General features: G+C 50.2%; 1 protein-coding gene across 1 annotated transcript in view; it reads right to left on the reverse strand.

Annotated features, from left to right (window-relative positions):
• Window positions 1–6,661: 6,661 nt before the first annotated feature.
• LOC128948119 (Fc receptor-like protein 3) overlaps window positions 6,662–20,466 on the reverse strand; it is a 106,839-nt gene continuing 93,034 nt past the window's right edge. The window contains exons 7-11 of the mRNA XM_054292705.1: window positions 8,297–8,566; window positions 7,905–8,207; window positions 7,760–7,824; window positions 6,990–7,022; window positions 6,662–6,700 (exon numbers count right to left, since the gene is read on the reverse strand). Coding sequence (XP_054148680.1) covers window positions 6,662–6,700; window positions 6,990–7,022; window positions 7,760–7,824; window positions 7,905–8,207; window positions 8,297–8,566 — 710 coding nt within the window. The remainder of the gene's footprint in view (window positions 6,701–6,989; window positions 7,023–7,759; window positions 7,825–7,904; window positions 8,208–8,296; window positions 8,567–20,466) is intronic.

Here is a 20,466-nt window from a genome sequence, read left to right on the forward strand (position 1 = left end):
TCCCAGTTCCAGACGAAAGTGACAGACCACCAAGCCGCCAGGCAGCACCCGAGAGACCCGCACGGGTGAGACCCAAGCACCAAGGGTGTTTCTGTGTGATTTTGCTGTTGGGGCTTGTTGCCAGAGGGCAAGCCAGCCCAGACCACTACCCCCATTGGCCCTTCAGGTGGGTCATGCGACACCTTAGTAGTGGCAAAGTACTCAGAGAAATCACCACACCGAACACCCCATCCTTCGTGCTCCGCATCACCGACCTGTTTCCAGGACAGCCAAAGGTACACCCCTATTCCCCACACGTCACACACTCGTACCTATCCTACTGGTGCCCAGCTTCAAACCCTGGGAAAAGCTACTGCAATCACCCAGGGTGGGAATATTGTGGGCCCTGGGGCTGCGAAACCATAGTTACTGATGCCAGACCATCGGGGCCTGGGTGGGATCCACAAGAGCCCGACAAATTCTTACAGTTCACCTGGGCACCCATCGGTTGCAAAACACCCTTCTTCTCTTACGGAAACTTCCATCGAAACCAACATAAAATCCCTAGATTTCGGGCATGCACTGATTACAACATGACGGTCTTGCAGCCAGATCACCTTAGCTGGGCCACAGGCAAAACATGGACAGCGGTACTTCAAGAGAGGGTGAACGTGCAAATTACCAGGCTCCAACCATCAGCACCCCGAGCGGTCGGACCCAACAAAGCGATTAAAAGCGTGCCAAAAGGGAGAAACGTAACCTATCCCAAAACCTTACCCACAGGGGTCAGCAATGTCCCGACCGGTCAAGCGGAAACCTTTCAGATGAGCCGCTTAACCGAGTCAGACTCAGACCCAATCCTTCGTATGTTAGACGCTACCTTTGTATCCCTGAACGAATCTAACCCTAACCTAACCGAATCCTGCTGGCTTTGTTACGATGTCAAACCCCCCTTTTACGAAGGAGTCGCTTTAAACACTCCCTTCAGTTACTCCACAGCCGATGCCCCTCACCAGTGCAGATGGGATACCCCTCGCAAAGGAATCACCCTGAGTCAAGTCACAGGCCGAGGCAGATGCTTTGGCAATGCAACCCTAGCTAGGCGGAAAGGCAACGTCTGCACAAAAATTGTCAAGCCTAACAGGAAAAACAATAAATGGGCAGTCCCATCCGCATCTGGGATGTGGGTTTGCCAGCGATCGGAGTGAGTCTTTGTGTGTTCCTTCCCAAATTCAATGACTCTAACGACTTCTGTGTCCAAGTTCTGATTGTTCCTAGGGTCCTGTACCACTCAGACGAAGAAATGTACCATCTTCTTGAGGGACCCAGCCGGATCCACAAAAGAGAAATATTGACAGGTATAACTATCGCAATGCTGCTCGGCCTGGGAGCAGCCGGAACGGCCACGGGTGTCTCAGCCCTAGTGACCCAGCACCAAGGACTGTCACAGCTGCAAGCAACAATTGATGAGGACCTGCAAAGGATCTAGAAATCCATCTCCTTTCTAGAGAAGTCAGTCTCCTCACTCTCAGAAGTGGTCTTGCAGAACAGGCGAGGCCTGGACCTCCTGTTCATGCAGCAAGGGGGCCTGTGTGCCGCCTTGAAAGAGGAGTGTTGTTTCTATGCAGACCACACGGGAGTAGTGAGAGACTCCATGGCAGAACTCCAGAACCGACTGGCTCAGAGACAGAAAGACAGGGAAGCCCAACAGGGCTGGTACGAGTCCTGGTTCAATCAATCACCTTGGCTAACCACTCTGATTTCTGCCCTGATAGGTCCATTGGCGATGCTGTTTCTAACAGTCACCTTCAGACCATGCCTGTTGAACAAGCTGGTCTTGTTCGTTCAGACCCGCCTGGAACGGACCAACATCCTGTTCTTAGGCCGACGACAATTGCTGTGAATTCAACCAGGGAACATTGCCAGTCACAAGATTTTCCGAACTTGTCTGGCAAAAGCTTACTCAGGTCTCCCAAGACCCCTTTCCCTTGTCAAGTTACAACCTTATACCCCATTTTAGTACCTATGTATATGACTACCTCATTCATTTGTGAAAAAGGGGGGGAGATGTGATAGATAGGGAAAAGGCTCTGCGGAAGATCTCGCGATGTTACGGAAAGGCAGGACCCTCTGTTCCCCTAGATAAGACCCTCTGTTCCCCGTAGATAAGAAATTAACATAGGAATGTAGCCTCCCTTAACCGAATACTAGTAACTTTCCATTCCTTACCCAGTACTTTTCCATTCCTTACTAACCATAGGTAAGAAGGACAAACCCCCTTTTTGACGTAGAGACCCCTTAGACTATAAAAATCCAAGAGATGAGATAATAAAGGCCTTTTGACCGTCCATCATATTGATGCCTGCGTGTGTCATTGGCCCGAGCGGCCCTGGAGAGTCTGGGCCGCCGTGCTGTTCCTCTGAACCAGGTCGCCTGCCTTGCTCCAGAAGGCAACAGGGAGGCACTAGATGACACTGGGGGTGCTCCCTCCATGCCTCCTGCGGTTGCCCACCCTTCCAAGGGAGGTGCTCATGGCTCAGAGGGAAGGCTACACAGGGCACTCTCTGCTCCCCATTTCCTCTCCCAGTATCCCCAAGGGCTCCCCCATCCCTTTGCTCATACCTGCAGGGGCTCCCCAGCCCCATCCAAGTGGCCAAGTACCCTCAGGGACTGCCCCATTCTCTCCCCACAGTGCGTACAGTACACCCAGGGCTTCCCCATTCCCCCTCCCACTACCCCTGTCCCATCCCACTGTAAAAGGGGGAGTCGGGGAGGATTCTTGCTGAAAGGTTTCTCATTTGAAAATGAAGCACAAACATGGCCATATTATATCTGAGAACTGTTTATTGATAAAGCAGGGTAAGTGTCCTTACCGAAGGGGGAGAGATGGGAGTAGAAAGGGAAAAGGATAGTGAGAGAAACAGAAGACAGGGACAGTGTTACCACAAGAAGCCCGGGCGCTCTGTGGGCATTAGCTGGGCAGATAGAATATGTGTGCTGCAAGCCAGGGCGAGCCCACATGGCTTGTGTGAGTGGCTGGGCATGATTTCCAAGAATGGCACCTGCGTGTCTCCGGCATGGGCGAGCGATGGCTGCAGGCTGGCTGCTGCGGGCTGGCTGCGGGCTGGTGCTGCGGCACTGGTGACTCTGGGCTGGCTGCCACGGGCTGGGGCTGCAGTGGGCAGGTGCAGTAGGCTCGGTGCTGTGGGCAGCATGGGAAACGCGGCAGAGGTGGCGGGTGGGTGCAGGCAGCATCTGCTCCATCAGGGAGGCAATGAAGGAACATCCAGGACGAGCAGGAATGAGCTGCCTCGGGGAAGCAGCGAAGCAGGGAAGAACGGGTGCAGACAGGGAAGGACCACCGGGAGGAAAAAGTGGGGGTGGGGAATTATTGGTGATATTTTTGCCCAGCGACTGGGAGGAATGATGCATCTGACTCAATCTTTTCAGAAGGCTAATTAAGTACTTTTTTATACCGTATTATTCTATATTATATTACATCTAAACTGAATCAGCCAAGCACTCAACTGCACTCCACTGCACACAATCTCATGACTGTCAGCCAACAGTCCTGACACACACACACCTGGATTCAATTGGTCAGTGAATCAAAACTCTCAGACCAGAATCCAATTAGCAATTCCCTTCAGGTAAACAACCTTGCACAATGCATTCCACTCATGAACAACACAGGAGCAGTAAATGAGATAAGAACTGTTTGGATCATTCTTTGCTTCTCTCACTGTTTCTCCCAGGTTCAGAGAATGTCAATCCCACAGGGGAGGAGGCCCAAACTGACACTCCGAGTGAGCCCCTGATCCCCCCAAGAAACCCAAAGCAAATGCTCCTGTTGTGTCACAGTTTGCTGCCTTCATTTACAAAGGCTCCTCCCACAGCCCGATTTCCCAGCCATTTTTCCCAGGCATCTGTCCCACCAGCCAGTGGGTGTCACTCACATCCCGATCACTGAAGCTTTCTCTCCCCTGATTCTTGGTTGTGTGAAGCCTCGCCAGGGACAGGGTTCCCAGCACATGTACAACCAACAGAGTCATTTTTCACCTCATGTGTAGCATATGTTGAGACATAAATCAAAATCAGATTTGTTCCTCTTAACCCCCATGTCCTTAGTGGCTCTGCAATCCCCCTCCCAGTACTCCCACTAAGGTGGCTTACTGGTGCCCATCCCAGTTCCAAGGGGGCACAGGACCTGGTTCCCTGCTCCTGGGAGAAAAATGCAGCTCTTTGGTTAAACTGGCAGAAATTGTGATTCTTTCTTCAGCTCTTTCAAGGAAGCTGAACAAAGTGGGAACCTCCCTTGGGATGGAAAATACCACCCCCTTCTCTCTGAACTAGTATGAAATTACAGGGCTTTTAGTTAAAGATGTGGGAACAGGAATAACAGTTCTTTACTGGTATGTGTTGTGAGAAACAAGTTAATGGAAGTTGACTTTTGCTGGATATTATATGAATTGATATAACATTATTGATTATAGTGTTGATTAAATATTGCCATGTTGTTCAGATAGTGAAAAGTATTATGGAGTAGCTGATGTTGTTGTGGCCATCCAAGGGTGGGGCCCAGCCATGGCCCAGCCCCACTGCACAGGGATGGCCATTGCCCAGCCCTGCTCTGGCCAGCCCCAGGGGGCAGCCAGCACCTGAGAGTCCCCCCTGCCCCCTTGGCTTTGATTCTGACAGCTTTAGAGCTGCTGCAGAGGTGAGAATTCTGTGGGTGGAAAAAGGCCTGCCTGTGGTTTGCTCAGCTCTGCAAGAAGCACAAACCCCAAAGGGAGCCAAAGCAGTGTCTCTGCAAGGGCCTTTGATGGTTTTCAGAGCAGGGCTGGCTGGAAATCGCCTCCTGCAGGGGCAGCTGTGTGAGAACCAGTCCAGAAAGGCAGCAATTGATCATTTTGTCCCTTGCAGCAAGGGTCTGAGATAGCCCCAAAAACCTTGAGTATCCCGCAACAATCGGCACAACAACCTGACCAGGTCCCTCCTCCTTCCTGTCTCAAACATGAAGCCCTTTAGAATGGCCTGGGAAGAGAGTTTGGGTTTTGGGCGTGGCTGCCAGACAAGAGGGAAAAGTGTGGAAATATGGAGCTGTGGCTCTGGCTGCAGCTGGGGTGGGGCTGTGGGGAGTGACCCTGTGTGGATTCCAGGTTTCCCCAAAGCTGCTCCATCCCTGCCCTCCTCACCTGAGTAAAAGGCTGAGGATTTGCAGAAATTGTGGTGTAAAGCCACCAGAGGTGCTGCTGTGGACCGGAGACCTGCCTGGGGTCAGGTGCTGCCTTCCTTCCATTCGGGATCATGGAGAGCCGGCGCTGGTGTTGCGCAGGGCATGTGCCTGGCCCCGGGACACTGCTACGCTGCCAGTGGGCACTGGAATCCAACCTGCTGCCTTGGCGGCTTCTGCCCACTGCCGGTGGTGGTGCCGGGACCGATGGGTGCCCGTGAGTTTGCGAATGGAGCGATTTCCCCTCCTCCCTCGTGTCCGAGGCCGCGATGGCCGCTGAGGGGATAGAGCTGGACCGGGGCGCCCCCTGCTGGCCGGGAGTGCTCCCTGCAGCGCCCCCTGCTCGCCGCGGTTATAACTGCCACAAAAACCAACAGCGCTGAGCGGGAGGGAAAGTTCTGGGTTTGTGTTGTTTGTTCTGTTCTGGTTTATCAATTTCCCAGGAAAGAGCTGTTAATCCTTTTCCTTCACTTTGGCCTGGAAGCCAGATCATCTTTGAAATTAAAAAAAGTTTCTGAGATGGGTTTCTTTCCATTCCAGGAATTTTTCCCAGTTTCCTTGGCAGATATTTCTCATTTAAATGAGTTGCCCACTTCTGGGTTCCAGCGTGGATGCAACAGACACCCCATGAGCAGATAGGGTCAGGGACTGTGCTACCTCATGCTCTGCCTTTTAAGCCAGTTGCGTCACCAAGGGTCCTCTCCACAGCTGGCACTTCTGGTCACCTGGCTACTCAGGAGCTGACTTTGTCAAAGTGTTACACTGTCCCCAGTGTGCCATGGCTTACAGATGATGGACAGACGGAGCCCTGTCTCACCAAAAGCAAGGTCTGGCCCACCCCTGCCACACACAGCTGTTCCAAAATGTCTTCAGACTTCAAATTTTTCCTGTCTCTGACACCCCACCCAGTGCCATGGCCTGATTCCGACTGCCTGGGAAAGGGGGAGGCTCAGGAACCTCCTCAGGACCTTTGTGAGATCCTCGTGTGGGGAACATGGCAGAGGAGGGGTTTGGGACAGGGGACAAGAGAATCCAGAGCCTCCTGAAGGCCACTTTGGCCATCAGAGCAAGGAAGGTCCAGGGCTCTGCCAGATTCCTCCGGTGGAGGAAACGTGATGGGGGTGAAGAGTTCGAGATTATTCTTTGTTGGTGGTTTTCCCTGGAAATTGTTCCTTGTGTGACCATTTGGACTGTGAACCTTGTTGCTGTTGCTGTTGATTTTGTTCTTTCATTGCTGATTCAGGAACTGTAAGACTTTTGGAATTTTTGTGCCTCCATGGGGAGCGGTAGGGAAAGGGGCAGCAGCCCGTGGTTTTAGTGGGAACCCAGAACTGGCGAATCCCATTCCTAAAGCTCGACAAAGCTGAACAAACACCATCTCTGCCAGTTTAACCAAAAAGCTGCATTTTGGACTAAATAAGAAGGAAATGGGTCCTGTGTCACCTGGCGCTAGGAGGAGCCTGGGAAGCCATGGGTGTACTGGGAGCACTGGGACGGGGAAAGGGGAGCACTTGGTGCCCTGTGCAGCCCTCCTGAGTCATGGTCATCACCCCAGGCAGGATGGGCCACCATGGGAGCCATGGGATGGGGACTCCCAGCTCCCCCAGTGTCACAGCACGTTCCCATGGATGTCACTGGTGTCCTGCAGTCACCCATGTGGTCCTGGCAGCTCTGCATGGGTCACCTGGGGGTCCTTGGGGGGACAGTAAGAGACACCTGGCTTGGGGTGACATCCATGGGTGACATGTCCATGTCCCCATCCATCCCCCATACTCACCCTCTGCCCCCTCATGTCCAGCCCCTCCCCCACCTGCAGGGGATAAGGGGGTTCTGGGGGGCCCTGTGGGGATAAGGGGGGATCTGTGGGGTGTCTGGGTAGGGGGTCAGGCAGAGTCATGGCTGGAACTCCCCACTGACCTGTCCTGGGATTTCCTGAGAGCTGCAAGAAAAAGAGGATGGGGTGATCATGGGGTGTCCTGGGCCCCAACCCCAACTGGGACCTTTAAATGCCCACTGGAGCCCTGAGCCCCCACCAGACACTCATTTCTACTGGGCTGCCAGGCCCCTGCACCGAAAGCACCCCTGAGGAGCCCCAGAACACCTGAGGTCCCCAGGTACTCTAAACCCCTCTCCAGGATCCCTGAACCACCTCAGGATCCTGATTTTTCACACAGCCCCTGAGCACCCCTCAAGTCTTAAGGAACCCCAAGAATGGAATGCAGGGAAGCCTCGAAACTGATCGAGAATCCCTAAAGAGCTCTCAACATCCCTGCACAACTCTCCAATACCTCCCCAAAAGCCCCCAAAAGATCCCAGTGTCACCCCAATATTCCACAAGGTCCTTCCTGGGACAGGCCAGGACCTTCCAAAATGGCCCCAAAGCATTGAGCACCCCAAGCAAAGGTCACTGGGGGCTCAGTTTCCTCCAGCTCAGGGGCTTTGTGTGATGCCCCAACTGCTCCCCTAGTGTGTGGGGCTTCCCCCCGATTCCTGTAGGACCTTGTGCCACCCCCATTGTCACCCACGCTGGCGGTGCCACGAGTGACAGCCCCCGATGACAGCCAGGAGACGGAGCAGGAACAGGAGGGTCTTGCCGACATTCACAGTCACTGCTGGGGACAGAGGGGGACACATTGGGGTCACCCTGAACTACAGGGGCCCTGAACCCCCCAGCAACCCTGTGTGACCTCACCTGTGCCCCAGGGTGAACCAGGTGTCACCTCCAGGACCAGCTCTGGGCTGAGTGCCTGGAACACGCAGTGCCCATCCTGTCCCAGCTGGTTGGTGGCCATGCACTGGTAGGTGCCCGAATGTCCCACATCAATGCCCCTGAGATCCAAGAGGGGACCCCGAGCAACCTCCTGCCCATTGTGCAGCCAGGTGAAGGTGACAGGGGCTGAGCCCATCTGCACCGAGCAGTGCAGGCTCACGTTGATACCTGCACACACCTGGTGTGACAGGGGACCAGGGGTGATGGTGGCATTGGCCACGGTCACTGTGGGGACAGAGACGGTGCTGGCACCGGGCCAGGTGGGATGCGAGTGCCGTGAGTGGGGTCACCCCCAGCCTGAGGGTCCCGCTCACCCAGGACGGTGACATTCAGGGGGTCACTCTCGGCCACACCCGCCCCATCACTGACCCGGCACCGGTACTGGCCGCTGTCATTGTCCCCAATGTGGCGCAGCTCCAGGTGGGGGCCAGTTCCTGGCAGTGTCCCCGAGCCCTCCCAGTGCCAGGAGGAGGACAGAGGACCTGTCCCCACAGCCACTGTGCAGCTCAGCACCAGACTGTCCCCGAGTGCCACCTGTCCCCTGGTGGGCTGCGCTGACAGGGACACCCCTGAGGGCGAGGCCACTGCATGGGAGGGGGACAACAGGGGTCAGTGAGGGATGACCCCTGGGTGGTCAGGGAGGGGCAGGAGGATCGCAGTGAGGGAGAGGTGGTTCAGACATGGGGGCGGGATTGGAAACAGGGGGATGAGGGGTTCTGGGAAGGGACACCTGAAGAGGGATGGGGGCGACACCAGGGAAGGTTTGGGGACACAGGGAGCGGATGGTGGGACCTGGGGAATGTGTGGGGACCTCAGAGAGGGGTGGAGGGATGCAGGGAGGGGTCAGGGGATCCAGTGAGGGATGAGTGGACAAAAGCCAAGAATGGAGGGACCTGAGGAGGGACCCAGGTCAGCAATGGCAGGACATGGAAAAGGTGCCAGGGAAGTGTTTTGCGGAGAGAAGAAGAAACCTCACAACTTTGTAAAAGTTGTAAAGCCCGGTATGCTTTTATTACAACGCGCGACGCGCGCCGGACACAAGTCCCCCAAAAAGGCATGCCTGCCTCTGAAGACCTCGGGTCTTCTTTTATCCCCCTTCCAAATCCATATGCATACAGGTTCACAATAAGTTCATACATATTCATTCCGCGTGACATTTAGCACCAGTTCTTCTTTATCAAAGGAATTTCTAAGTCGGGGGCAAATCGACCTTGTGGTCTTTTCTGTTTTTCTTTCTCTGTCTCCTTGCTGTCTCGGCATGCGAGTTTTTCCTTCAGCTTTGGCCTCACAGACTTTTCACCTTTCTTAGACACTTCATCTAATTCAGAATGGATCTTTACCCTGTCTCATTCCCCCCTTTCCTAGGAAATAAGTAAATTCTTTTACTTATTGAAAACCTTCACGACAATAAGTGTCTTTTAGTGCTTCACCATGTACGTTTGACAAAGATGTCAGTACAGCTATTCGTTGTAGCATTCTCCAGTTCCAAATTAGCAATATAATAGATAATCCTAAGCTTATCCCAACTAATATTAATAAAACTACAAAGGGGTGGCACAACTTATTAAAGAGTAAAGATTCCATTTGCAGTTGGTGACCACCCAAAGATCACATCTCACCAGTGCTGATCCATAATTTGGTTTATTCTTTGTAGAACTCTGGTTATCTCTTTTGTATCATGTTGGACAGTAATTAAGGTTTTCTTTCCACTTCCTTGGATTCCTTTCAAGCCTTCCAATAGATCTTGGTGCCTAATTAATTGTTTTACCAATGTAGGGTTCATCCCACTAGGAGTAGGTGGTAGTCTGTGATACATTGTGTAATTGGCTTAAATCAGCTGGTGGGATGTTACTGGTACCAAATACGAAAAATCACACCCAATAATCTTAACAAAATTACAAATACAGAGATTAGAATGGCTTCTAATAGACAGAATAACATGATTGCTATCAATTTGTACAGCAGCACAAGCAGTTCTCAAGCATACACCCTTCTCCAGTATATACGAGCACAGTTTTCTGGTCAGTGACTGGATGAATTTCAAAGTAACAAATACTCTGTTCAGTGTCCAAACACACATCCTGTACATTAATAGTATTGCTTTCACAAATAAATTCCATCTGTTCACTAGTAATGCAGAATTCCAAGTTTACTGTCTCCCACTCTTCATTCATCTTTCATGCCCAAACTCTATGTTCTGAAGGATAGAGTATTGTTTTTTTCATGGTTTAATCCTAGAGCAACGATGGGATGGATAACATAAACAGCGGCATTATGTATGGTAAGCACAAAGGCAGTTGCCACATTAGAAACAGGATCATAGGTGAAATTCACCATAGTCTGCCAGGATTGAAACTTCCTTTCAACATCAATTGCATTATCCCACACAATTTCTTGAATTTCAGCTGGAAAATTACCTTCACCCCTTTCCCATATGATCAGAGCTGCTGTTGCTTGTATCCCTAACTGTGCTTGTATACAACTGAAAGCTAAAGACACATTATCTTGAACTATACTAAGTGCTTCTACTATTAACTTGTGGTCTTGGTCCCCGGCCTTTTCATACTTCCTTACTTTGGCAGTACTTTTGAAATCTGTCACTGGCTAGTTCCTAATGCCAATAGAGATTACTATAAAGGCTGCTTCAATTTTGTTAGGCTACCTGCTGCTGTGGCCAGTTTATTCAGCAGTATTTCTGAATCAATTCCATTTAAAACTCCTAATCTTTTCCCTAATATGCCAGTTAGATGTTTGTTATGGGGAACAGGAACTGCTTTCTGTCCATGACCATCCCTCCCTGCCAGAGGGATGTGCTGGGCTCACACTGCAAATTCAGACACACTTCACAAGTGTATCTGACAGAGGTTTAGGTCATATTTGAGGCAGATGTTTGTTCTGAAATGTAGAGACCTCAGGGAATCTCCTTCCCCCTCCAAAGCACCTGATTTCCCAGATGTGTGGCAAGCAGGAATGTCTCTCCTGGTCTACAAAACCTCACCCACCTTGCCCCTAGCTTCAGGTCCAAGCCTCAAGTAAATAGTGAAGGGGAAATCTGAGAGAAGAGCCTAAATTCATTGCAGTGCCTCAGAAGAAACTGGGATTGGGTTTCTGCTACTTGAAACACTCAGCACAAAAATGATGCTCAAAATCCTACAGCCTGCTGCTGAGATCTGAGGAGGGGTCTCTCTCTCTACCTCTTTTAAGCAGAATCCAACCGCCTCAGACTGGGACAATCACTGATCCCGATCTCAGTAGGAAAAGGGATAGCTATAAATAAAGAAAATCACCTTCCTTGCTTGGGTTAATTCACCACCTGCTGCTCAGCACCCTTTACCAGCCATTGCCTGAGTGTTCAGCCAACCAGCTTGGAAAATGACCTAAGGAAACTGATTTCTTGGTGTTCCTGGTTTTAGGCACCAAGACAGCTGGCTCCTTCCTTTCTCGTTCTGCTCCTGAGATATGCCTGTTTTTGTAACCATGTTGTCCAGCCCTCAATGGAAGTTTTTAGGAAGGAGGAGCAGGCTGGTTGGATTTTTGAGATGTTAATCTGCATTATCAACTCCACACATTTGAGAGACCATTCTGGATTGAATAATAGCTGTTGTTCAGTCACATTCTTTACTACATTAGGTTCAAGTTTGGAGTTTGGGTAGAGTCTGAACTAGTATGGGGTGTATAAGGCCCTGCTGTGATAAAAAGTGCAGTGTCCACTTTGAATTCAAATGAAAGTCTGATAGTAATTCGAGCTCAAAGGCAGGTCACTTCTACAGGCTGTATCAAGGTGAAATTACACCAACAGTCTGATTCACTTAGGTTATCACAGACTTCCTGGTGTTCATATACACCAGGGGAGGTTCAGACACTAATTACATCTGGTCTCTCATAAGCTACCCTATTGATGACCTGGCACCCTACTTTGATTTCTTCTCCTCTGATTCCTTGAAGTGTCCACAGTTTCTTTTCCTGCCATTCTTGCTCCTCACATACCTGATTCTCGTGAATTACTACAGTAGATAAGTTTAAATCTTTTATCTCAGAAGGTTTTCCTATGGATCCAGTATACTGATTAAATGCCAGGGACCAAGGCCATTCAGCATTGCTTTGAATAGAGGTACTCTCAAGTTCTAAAACTTCAGTTATGATTCCACACAAAACAATTCTACAAACTAAAATATGAGCTACTCCCGACCGCAATGTACTCATTTTGCCCGAGTAAGTTTTAATCTCAGTTCATTGTCTCCTGGCGTCACTCCTTAAGGGGTTTCTGGGCCTTCTTCACCTGAGAGTGATGAATTCAGGCATCCTGGTCCTTGATTTTGATTGCAGTGAAGGTGGTGAGAAGTACATGCAGTGGTCTCTCCCACTGTGGTTCCGAAGTCTTCTCTGTAAGAGACTTAACATATACATCATCCCCAGGCAATCTAACTCCCTGCTCCATGTTCCAGCCACATGTTTCTCAATTACTCTGAGCTGTTTGCTTAATGCCACCATGTAGGTGGACATTCTGGACATTTCCCTTGTATTCCATATGGTCTTCTATAAGGCATTCCAAAAGGACTCAGCATTCCTTTAGCTCAAGGTTTACTTTGAATTTGCAATAGTGCTAGTGGAAGAGCTTGGGCTAGGGTGGATTAACTTCTTGCCCCAGTCTTATGATTTGCTGCTTAATCAAATGATTCATTCTCTCCACCTGGCCGCTTGATTGGGGGTGGTATGGAGTGTGAAGTTCCTAATCTAGGCCCAGATGGCTACTAATGTGTTGCACTATTTTGGAAATGAAATGTGATTCTCTATCTGAGGATATCGTGGCTGGAACTCTGAAGCGTGGTATTATTTCTTGTAAAAATAATCTGGTCACCTCTTGAGCTTTGACAGTTCTGGTGGGAAATGTTTCTGGCCACCCTGCAAATGTATCCATCAATACCAGTAAATACTGATACCCCCCCCTTTCCTTGAGAGTTCTGAAAAGTTAATTTGCCACTGCTGTACAGGCCCATGGCCTCTCTGAGTCTGACCGAGTTTTGGCCCGGGGTGGGGGGTATTTTGAGGTTAGTCTAGAGGCAAGGATCACATTGTCGGCTTACCTGAATGATAGTGGCATATAAATTCCTGACAACGATACAACGATTCTTTCAATCAGATGTGTGTTCTAGAAAGCCTGTGGAAATTACTGCTTCAAAGTCAACACTTCATTTCAATGCACTCTGTATCACTCGCAGCCTTGGTAATTTCGAGAAATGAGCCACACTCTATAAAAGGCTTTTAAGTAGTTAGGCCCTAGTGTGTTTTCTAGTGCCCTTCCTTCACTAGTAACCACGAAAATGGGAAGGGATTGCTAGCTCTCTTTCAATGGTAGCCCACCCCTTGCAGTTGTACGTCTCTTTTGATTAGTATTATTGTAAAATGGCTTACCTTCGAGGAAAATCTCACCCTTTGCTGCTTTCTTTGCCTCTCCATCCGCCAGCTCATTTCTTTCCTCCAATTTTAAGCTCACTCTCTGGTGTGCCTTAATATGCTTTTTCAGGTAGCTGAACTGCTTCCAGCAGCTGGATTGTCTCTTCTTTCCCTGTGAGGTCAGCAGTCCCCTCTCCTTCCAGATGGCTCCATGTGCATGTATGACTCCAAATGCATACCTTGAGTCTGTGTAGATGGTTATTCTCCTCCCTTTTGCCCTTTCCAGGGCAAGGATCAGGGCATTTATCTCAGCCTTCTGTGCAGAGGTCCCTGTTGGTAAGGGTCCAGACTCGATTACCTCTCTGTAGGTTGTCACTGCATACCCAGCATGTCGCTTCCCATTGGCAATGTAGTTGCCCCCGTCAGTGAACCAGGGCTCCGCATCATCCAAAGGAGTGTCCTTTAGGTCTGGGCGGCTGGAGTAGGTAGCTTAAATGGTCTCTAGGCAATCATGGTGTGCTGAGAAAAGAAGCTGGGTTGACAATATTAGTCACCACGATCTCTACATCATCTTGCTCTACCATGATGGCCTGGTATTTCAGAAACCTCTGTGGTGAAAGCCAGTGGCCACCCTTTACTTCCAGTACTGCGGATACTGTGTGGGACACTAGCACAGTCATTTTCGTCCCAGGGTAAACTTGTGTGCCTCTTGAATATTCAGCACAACTGCTGCTACAGCTTTGAGGCAACCTGGCCATCCTTTGGCTGTTGCATCTAGTTGCTTAGAGAAGTAAGCAACTGCCCTTCAGTATGGGCCCAAGTCCTGAGCCAATATTCCCTGGGCAATTCCTTGCGTGGAAAGATAGAAAAAGTGCTTTACTTACATCGGGAAGTTTCAAAGCTGGAGCCAACATGAGGGCTCTATCTCCAGCTGGCGAAAGGCTCGTATAGCGTCTTTTGTCCACTGGAGATATCTGTTTCCATTGCCAATAGGAGCATAGAGGGGTCTGGCGAACAGTCCATAATTATAAACCCACAGCTGGCACTACTCTGCCATGCCTTAGAAGGTTCGGAGTTCTTTCGTTGTCTGGGGTTTCAGGGTTTGGCATACGGCTTCCCTGTCTTAAAGTCTGCTGCTCAGCACTCACTTCTTACCCCAGGTAGATTACCTTCTGTTTCAATACCTATGCCTTTTTCTTTGAGACTCTGCATCCTTGGAGTCCTAGGAAATTCAAAAGGCTTACCGTCCAGGCTTCTCCTGCTTCCCTCGTCCGAGTGGCTACTAGAAGATCGTCCACGTACTGCAACAGCCTCCTTTCCTCTTGTGGAGCTACCCGGGACTCTGGGTCTTTGCAAGCTGTTCTCCAACCGGAGTGGGGAATCTTGAAGCCTTCAGGCACACGGACTATGTGAGCTTGTGTTTGAATGCAAAAATTTTCTGGCTGGCTTCGTGGATAGGGAGGCAAAAGAAGGCATCTCTTAGGCCTAAAACAGTGAACCAGGTTAGCTCAAGTGTTAAACAAGTTAGTAAGGTCTATGGATTTGCTACCACAGGGTATAAATTCTGTGTTATCTTATTGACAGCCCTTAATCCAGTACTATCAATTATTGGGCTGATTCCTTCCTTATCTTCCTTTTGAGGGTACTACTCAGTTCTCACTAGTTGTGTTCTTTCCTTAAGCTCACTACTCATGGGGGAGCATCTTTCACTCTCCCTGGTACAGCAGAGGCCCATATCCTTGAAAACACTTATTTACTTATTCTAATATCTCCTTACTAATGTCTTTAATTTCAGTGTCTGTTAATGTTAAGCCTAACCTCTTTATATCATTTGCCTCCAGAGTAACCTTTCTCATTTGAGAATGTTTAGCAAATTGAGCAAATTGTACAAAAGCTTTTAGGTACACATGGTACACATGTTACTTTAAAGGTTTGCACAAGTATGCCTTCTCAGACTGGCCAGTTGTTCATTCCCCACACTACAAGATAAACATTCTCCACAGGTACTAAAGCTTTATTTAAAACTGAATATATGACCCTTGTGTCGACAAAAATTCTTCCCTTTTGGGGAGGTCATCTTTACCCTTCCTCCCTTACCTTGGGAGGAGCCTTTAGCAAATCATATGTACTCATTTTGCGAACTGTGATTGCTTTGCATTTCAGCATGATAATCTTTGCCTGATTTCATACGTTGCTATCTTATGCTGCATGCTAAACAACATGTTTGATTTGCTTTCCTTTGCCTTGTTTTCCTTTTTCAAGGGCCAAGACCAGAGGGCGGTCTGATTTTACAGTCTCTTTGCCATTCCGGGTGATTTCTTAAAACAAAAAGACATTTCAGCATACAAAAACCCCATCCCACTTATCTTCCTATTTTAAAACAGTACTTACTGCATTGAAGTATTATAAATCTTTTTATTTTCTGAGCTGCTCCTACTGGCAGCCTTCTCCCAGTGAGCCCCTCCCAAAAGGGGCTAATTTAGGAACCTCTTTGCTCTGGTCAGTTCTCATTACCTCTTTCTCCCTGCCCTATCTCGCTTCCACTCAAACCTCTTTTCACAGACCTTCACAGTAGTTTCTCAGTTTTCCTCCTACACACACACAGCTCCAGGTGGCAGGTATCAGATGTGATTCCCACACACAAGCTCTAAGACCTTAGGTTCTGAATCCGCTTGACCAGAAACCTCTAATTTACACTCGGGGCATGTGCCCTGACAGCAAAACAGCAATACCAGCGTTTCTCACAAACACTGCACTGCAATAATACTTGCACATCCAGCTTTTGCCCACAGGTCATTCCCGTGTTCCCTGGGGAGACAGGGCAGCCAGAGCTGTCCCTGTGCCCAGGGGACAGCACTGTCACCTCACACAGCATGCTAATCAAAAACGTGACATAGACACTATGTTCTGATCAGACAAAATATCAGTCTTTTCTAGTTCCCTTCTTGCACAATCTAAAAGGCACTGTGTCTACTTACACTTGTTTTACTGCTTTGCAAAAAGGCTGTGCTAGTCACAGCCGAAACTCTGATATGCCCACAGACATGGACACACGCACCCGCACCCTCCCTTTATCTAAAATTCACTAGAGCCAAGGCTTGAATTGCTGTGAGGGGGAGAATTCTTGGAATTCCTTTAACTTGCTTTATCGTAGTTAAGCATAAATCACCGTACTATAGTTCTCCTATGTAAAATGCTACTCTTGTTGCACCAAAATCTTAAAATCTCCACAAACACTACTATACAATCTGAGAATCAAATTACCACAATGCAGCGGAAGAAAATCACCACACAAAATCACTGGGAAAGGGTATAACTCTCAAAGTGCTCACTTTTCTCAACACAACACAGCATACCATAATTCGGCATTTACTCACATCAATTTTTCCTGGACACAATCAAAATAACAGCACACAGTCTAGAGATCAAATCCAAACATCCAAGGCAAAGGAACTCTCTGAGCTCATACTGATGGTTAAAATGTACCAAATCTACACAAATCACTGCATTTAAACACGATAAATACCATTACTGACATTCCTCCACTCGCTTCTCCGCGGGGCACTTCTCTCCCTGCCCCGCAGCCTGCTGCAGCCGGTGCCTCAGGCCTCACTCGGCTGCTTCAAACACGGGTAGTACTCACCCCCCCGCACCGTATAGCACTGTAGCTCTACTCTCTTTTATACACCATACACTTATACACTTGCACGATTGCAAACACAGTGCACTGACCACACAATGCACACATTAACCATACAGCAACACAGTGTCCGGACATCACACATGCACACAAACAAAACACACACGGGCTCAGCGGTTCTGCTCCATCAGAACAATGAACCCCCAACACACATATACACGGGTTCACCTGGCTCACCCCCAGAACCGCTTGCGGTCTGCTCTATCAGAACGATGAATCCCTTCTTTAATACAGCTGCTCCATCAGCTGAACCCAGACGTCTCTGGGTGGTTTACTCCCTTGCTCTCTTTTCCCTCTCCCAGGGGCCCCTCAGTACATACCGTATCTTCCTCCGCAGGCCAGCAGGTCCTTGTCTGTCCTCACAGGTGGCAAGTTGAGACGAGCGGAGCCCCACCAGGAAAAAAAATCCTAGGGCGCACCTTGGAGGTCCGTCTATCCCCCCTGCCCCGGTGGGGACAGAGAAGTCCCTTCGTGGTCGCCATAATGTTTTGCGGAGAAAAGAAGAAACCTCACAACTTCGTAAAAGTTGTAAAGCCCGGTATGCTTTTATTACGACGCGCGCTGGACGCAAGCCTCCCCAATAGGCAAGCATACCTCTGAAGACCTCGGGTCTTCTTTTATCCCCCTTCCAAATGCATATGCATACAGTTTCACAATAAGTTCGTACATATTCATTCCGCGTGACATTTAGCACCAGTTCTTCTCTATCTAAGGAACTCCTAGGTCTGGGACAGACTGACCTTGTGGTAATTTCTGTTTTTCTTTCTCTGTCTCCTTGCTGTCTCTGGAATGCGGCTTTTCCTTCAGCTTTGGCCCTACAGACCCCTCACCTTTTCCAGACACTTCACCTAATTCAGAATGGATCCCCACTCCGTCTCAGAGTCCTAAGGGTCACACAAAGAAAGATTTCCTGGGAAAGCACCCAAAAAGGAAAAAACCCCAAACACTTCCCCTAGCACGTTACCTCCACCAGAGGAACCTGGCAGGGCTCTTTGACCTTCCTTGCTCTGATGGCCCAAGCAGCCTTCAGGAGGCTCTGGATTCGCTTGTCCCCTGTCCCAAACCTGTCCTCTGCCGTGTTCCCCACACGAGGATGTCACAAAGGCCCTTTGGGGGTTCCAGAGCCTCCCCTTTTGCCATGACAGTCGGGATCAGGCCATGGCACAGGGTGGGCTGTCAGACAAAGGCAAAGTTTGATGTTTGGAGACATTTTGGAACAGTTGTGTCTGGCAGAGATGTGTCAGACCTTCCTTTTGGTGAGATAGGGCCCCATCTGACCATCAGTCTGTCAGCCATGGAAAACTGGGGACAGTGTGACGCTCTGCCAATCCAGCTCCCTAGTGCACGGGTGACCAGAATTGCCATCTGAGGAGAGGGCCCTTGGAGGCCCTACTGGCTTAAAAAGCAGAGCATGAGGTGGCCAAGTCCCTGACCGTGTCTCTTCTTGGGGTGTCTGTCCCATCCATGCTGGAACCCAGGAGATGGGAACTCATTTAAAGGAGGAAAATCTGCCAAGGAAAGTGTGAATGTTCCTGGAATTGAAAGAAGACACATGTCTGAAACTTTTTTTAATTTCAAAGATGATGTTTCTTCCAGGCAAAAGTACAGGAAAAGGAATAACAGCTCTTTACTGGGAAATTGATAAACCAGAACAGAACAAACAACACAAACCCAGAACTTTCCCTCACGCTCAGTGCTTTTGGTTTTTGTGGCAGTTAAAACCACGGCCAGCAGGGGGCGCTGCAGGGAGCACTCCTGGCCAGCAGGGGGCGCCCCGGTCCAGCTCCATCCCCTCAGCGGCCATCGCGGCCTCGGACACGAGGGAGGAGGGGAAATCGCTCCATTCGCAAACTCACGGGCACCCATCGCTCCCGGCACCACCACCGGCAGCGGGCAGAAGCCACCAAGACAGCAGGTTGGATCCCAGTGCCCACTGGCAGCGTAGCAGTGTCCCGGGGCCAGGCACATGCCCTGCGCAACACCAGCGCCGGCTCTCCATGATCCCGAATGGAAGGAAGGCAGCACCTGACCCCAGGCAGGTCTCCGGTCCACAGCAGCACCTCTGGTGGCTTTACACCACAATTCCTGCAAATCCTCAGCCTTTCACTCAGGTGAGGAGGGCAGGGATGGAGCAGCTTTTGGGCCACCTGTAATCCACACAGGATCCCGCCCCACAGCCCCACCACGGCCGTGGGGCAGAGCCCCTGCCCAGTATTTGCACATTTTTCCCTTTTATGGGGCGGGCACATCACAAACCCAAACATTTTGTCCATGAGGTTCCAGAAGGCTGCAGGTATTCTTCAAAAAGGAGGGTCCAGGTCAGGATGTTGAGCAGAATGTTGTGGATTGTGCCGTAGTTTTGTGGTTCTCTCTGTCCCTTACAAAGAGGAACAAATGATCAATTGCTACATTTCCGGGCTGGTTCCCTCACAGCTGCCCCTCCCAGGGCAGGGGTTTACAGCCAGTCCTGCTCTGAAAACCATCAAAGGCCCTCTCAGGGCCACTGCTTGGGCTTGCTTTGGAGTTTGTGCTTCTTGCAGGGCTGGGCAAACCACAGGCAGGCCTTTTTCCCCCACAGAATTCTCATCTCTGCTGCAGAATCTTCACAGACCCAGAACCCCTCAGAATCTGACCCTCGGGCTGCCAGCACTTTGTGGGGGCTGTGCTGGGCTCTGGATCACCCAAAATCTGAGGCTCCCAGGGAAAGAGCTGAGACCATGGGCCCACCCAGGTACTGCCCATCCCTGGCACCTCCATTCCCCTGGAAATCAAATCATGGGTACCATATTTTTTATGTCTCCCCCTCTCTGGAACCCGTATCCCACTACTCACATTCCCCAGGATCTCCATGGCCCAGGAGCCCTCATTCCCAAGGAACCCTCTGCTGTTCATCCCATCCCTAAAATTCCCTTCCCACTAGACCTTGATTTTCACAGGACCCCCATTCCTACATGATCCCCCATTACCCCAGCATCCCCATCCCATGACCCCAAATATCTGGAACTCATGTTCCTCTGGCATTCCCATCCCTGAGACCCCTCAGCTGTGGGGACCCCCATTCCCAGTGACTCCCTATCCTCAGCACCCCCATTCCCAGGGACCCCATCCCTGGGACCCCCACTTCCCCTGGACACCCATCCCCACATCCCCAAACCCCCTGAGCCCCCCCCACTCCTGGGAAACCCATGTCCCACTGTGTCTCACCCAGCCTTGTCCCCATCCTATCCCCACCCTGCCCACAGCCTGTCCCCAGCTTGTGGCCTCCCTGATCCCACCAGGTGCCACTTACCCATGAGGGCAAGATCTGACCTCGCTTCCTTCCCCTTTGGCCAAAGAGCCACCACCTAGGGGACAGCCACCCCTGGCAGTGAGTGACAGCCCATGCACATG

The sequence above is a fragment of the Melozone crissalis genome, unplaced genomic scaffold (genome assembly GCF_028551555.1).
Source record: "Melozone crissalis strain CALT ecotype California unplaced genomic scaffold, PUWL_Pcris_2 ptg000114l_1, whole genome shotgun sequence".
NCBI lineage: Eukaryota > Metazoa > Chordata > Aves > Passeriformes > Passerellidae > Melozone > Melozone crissalis.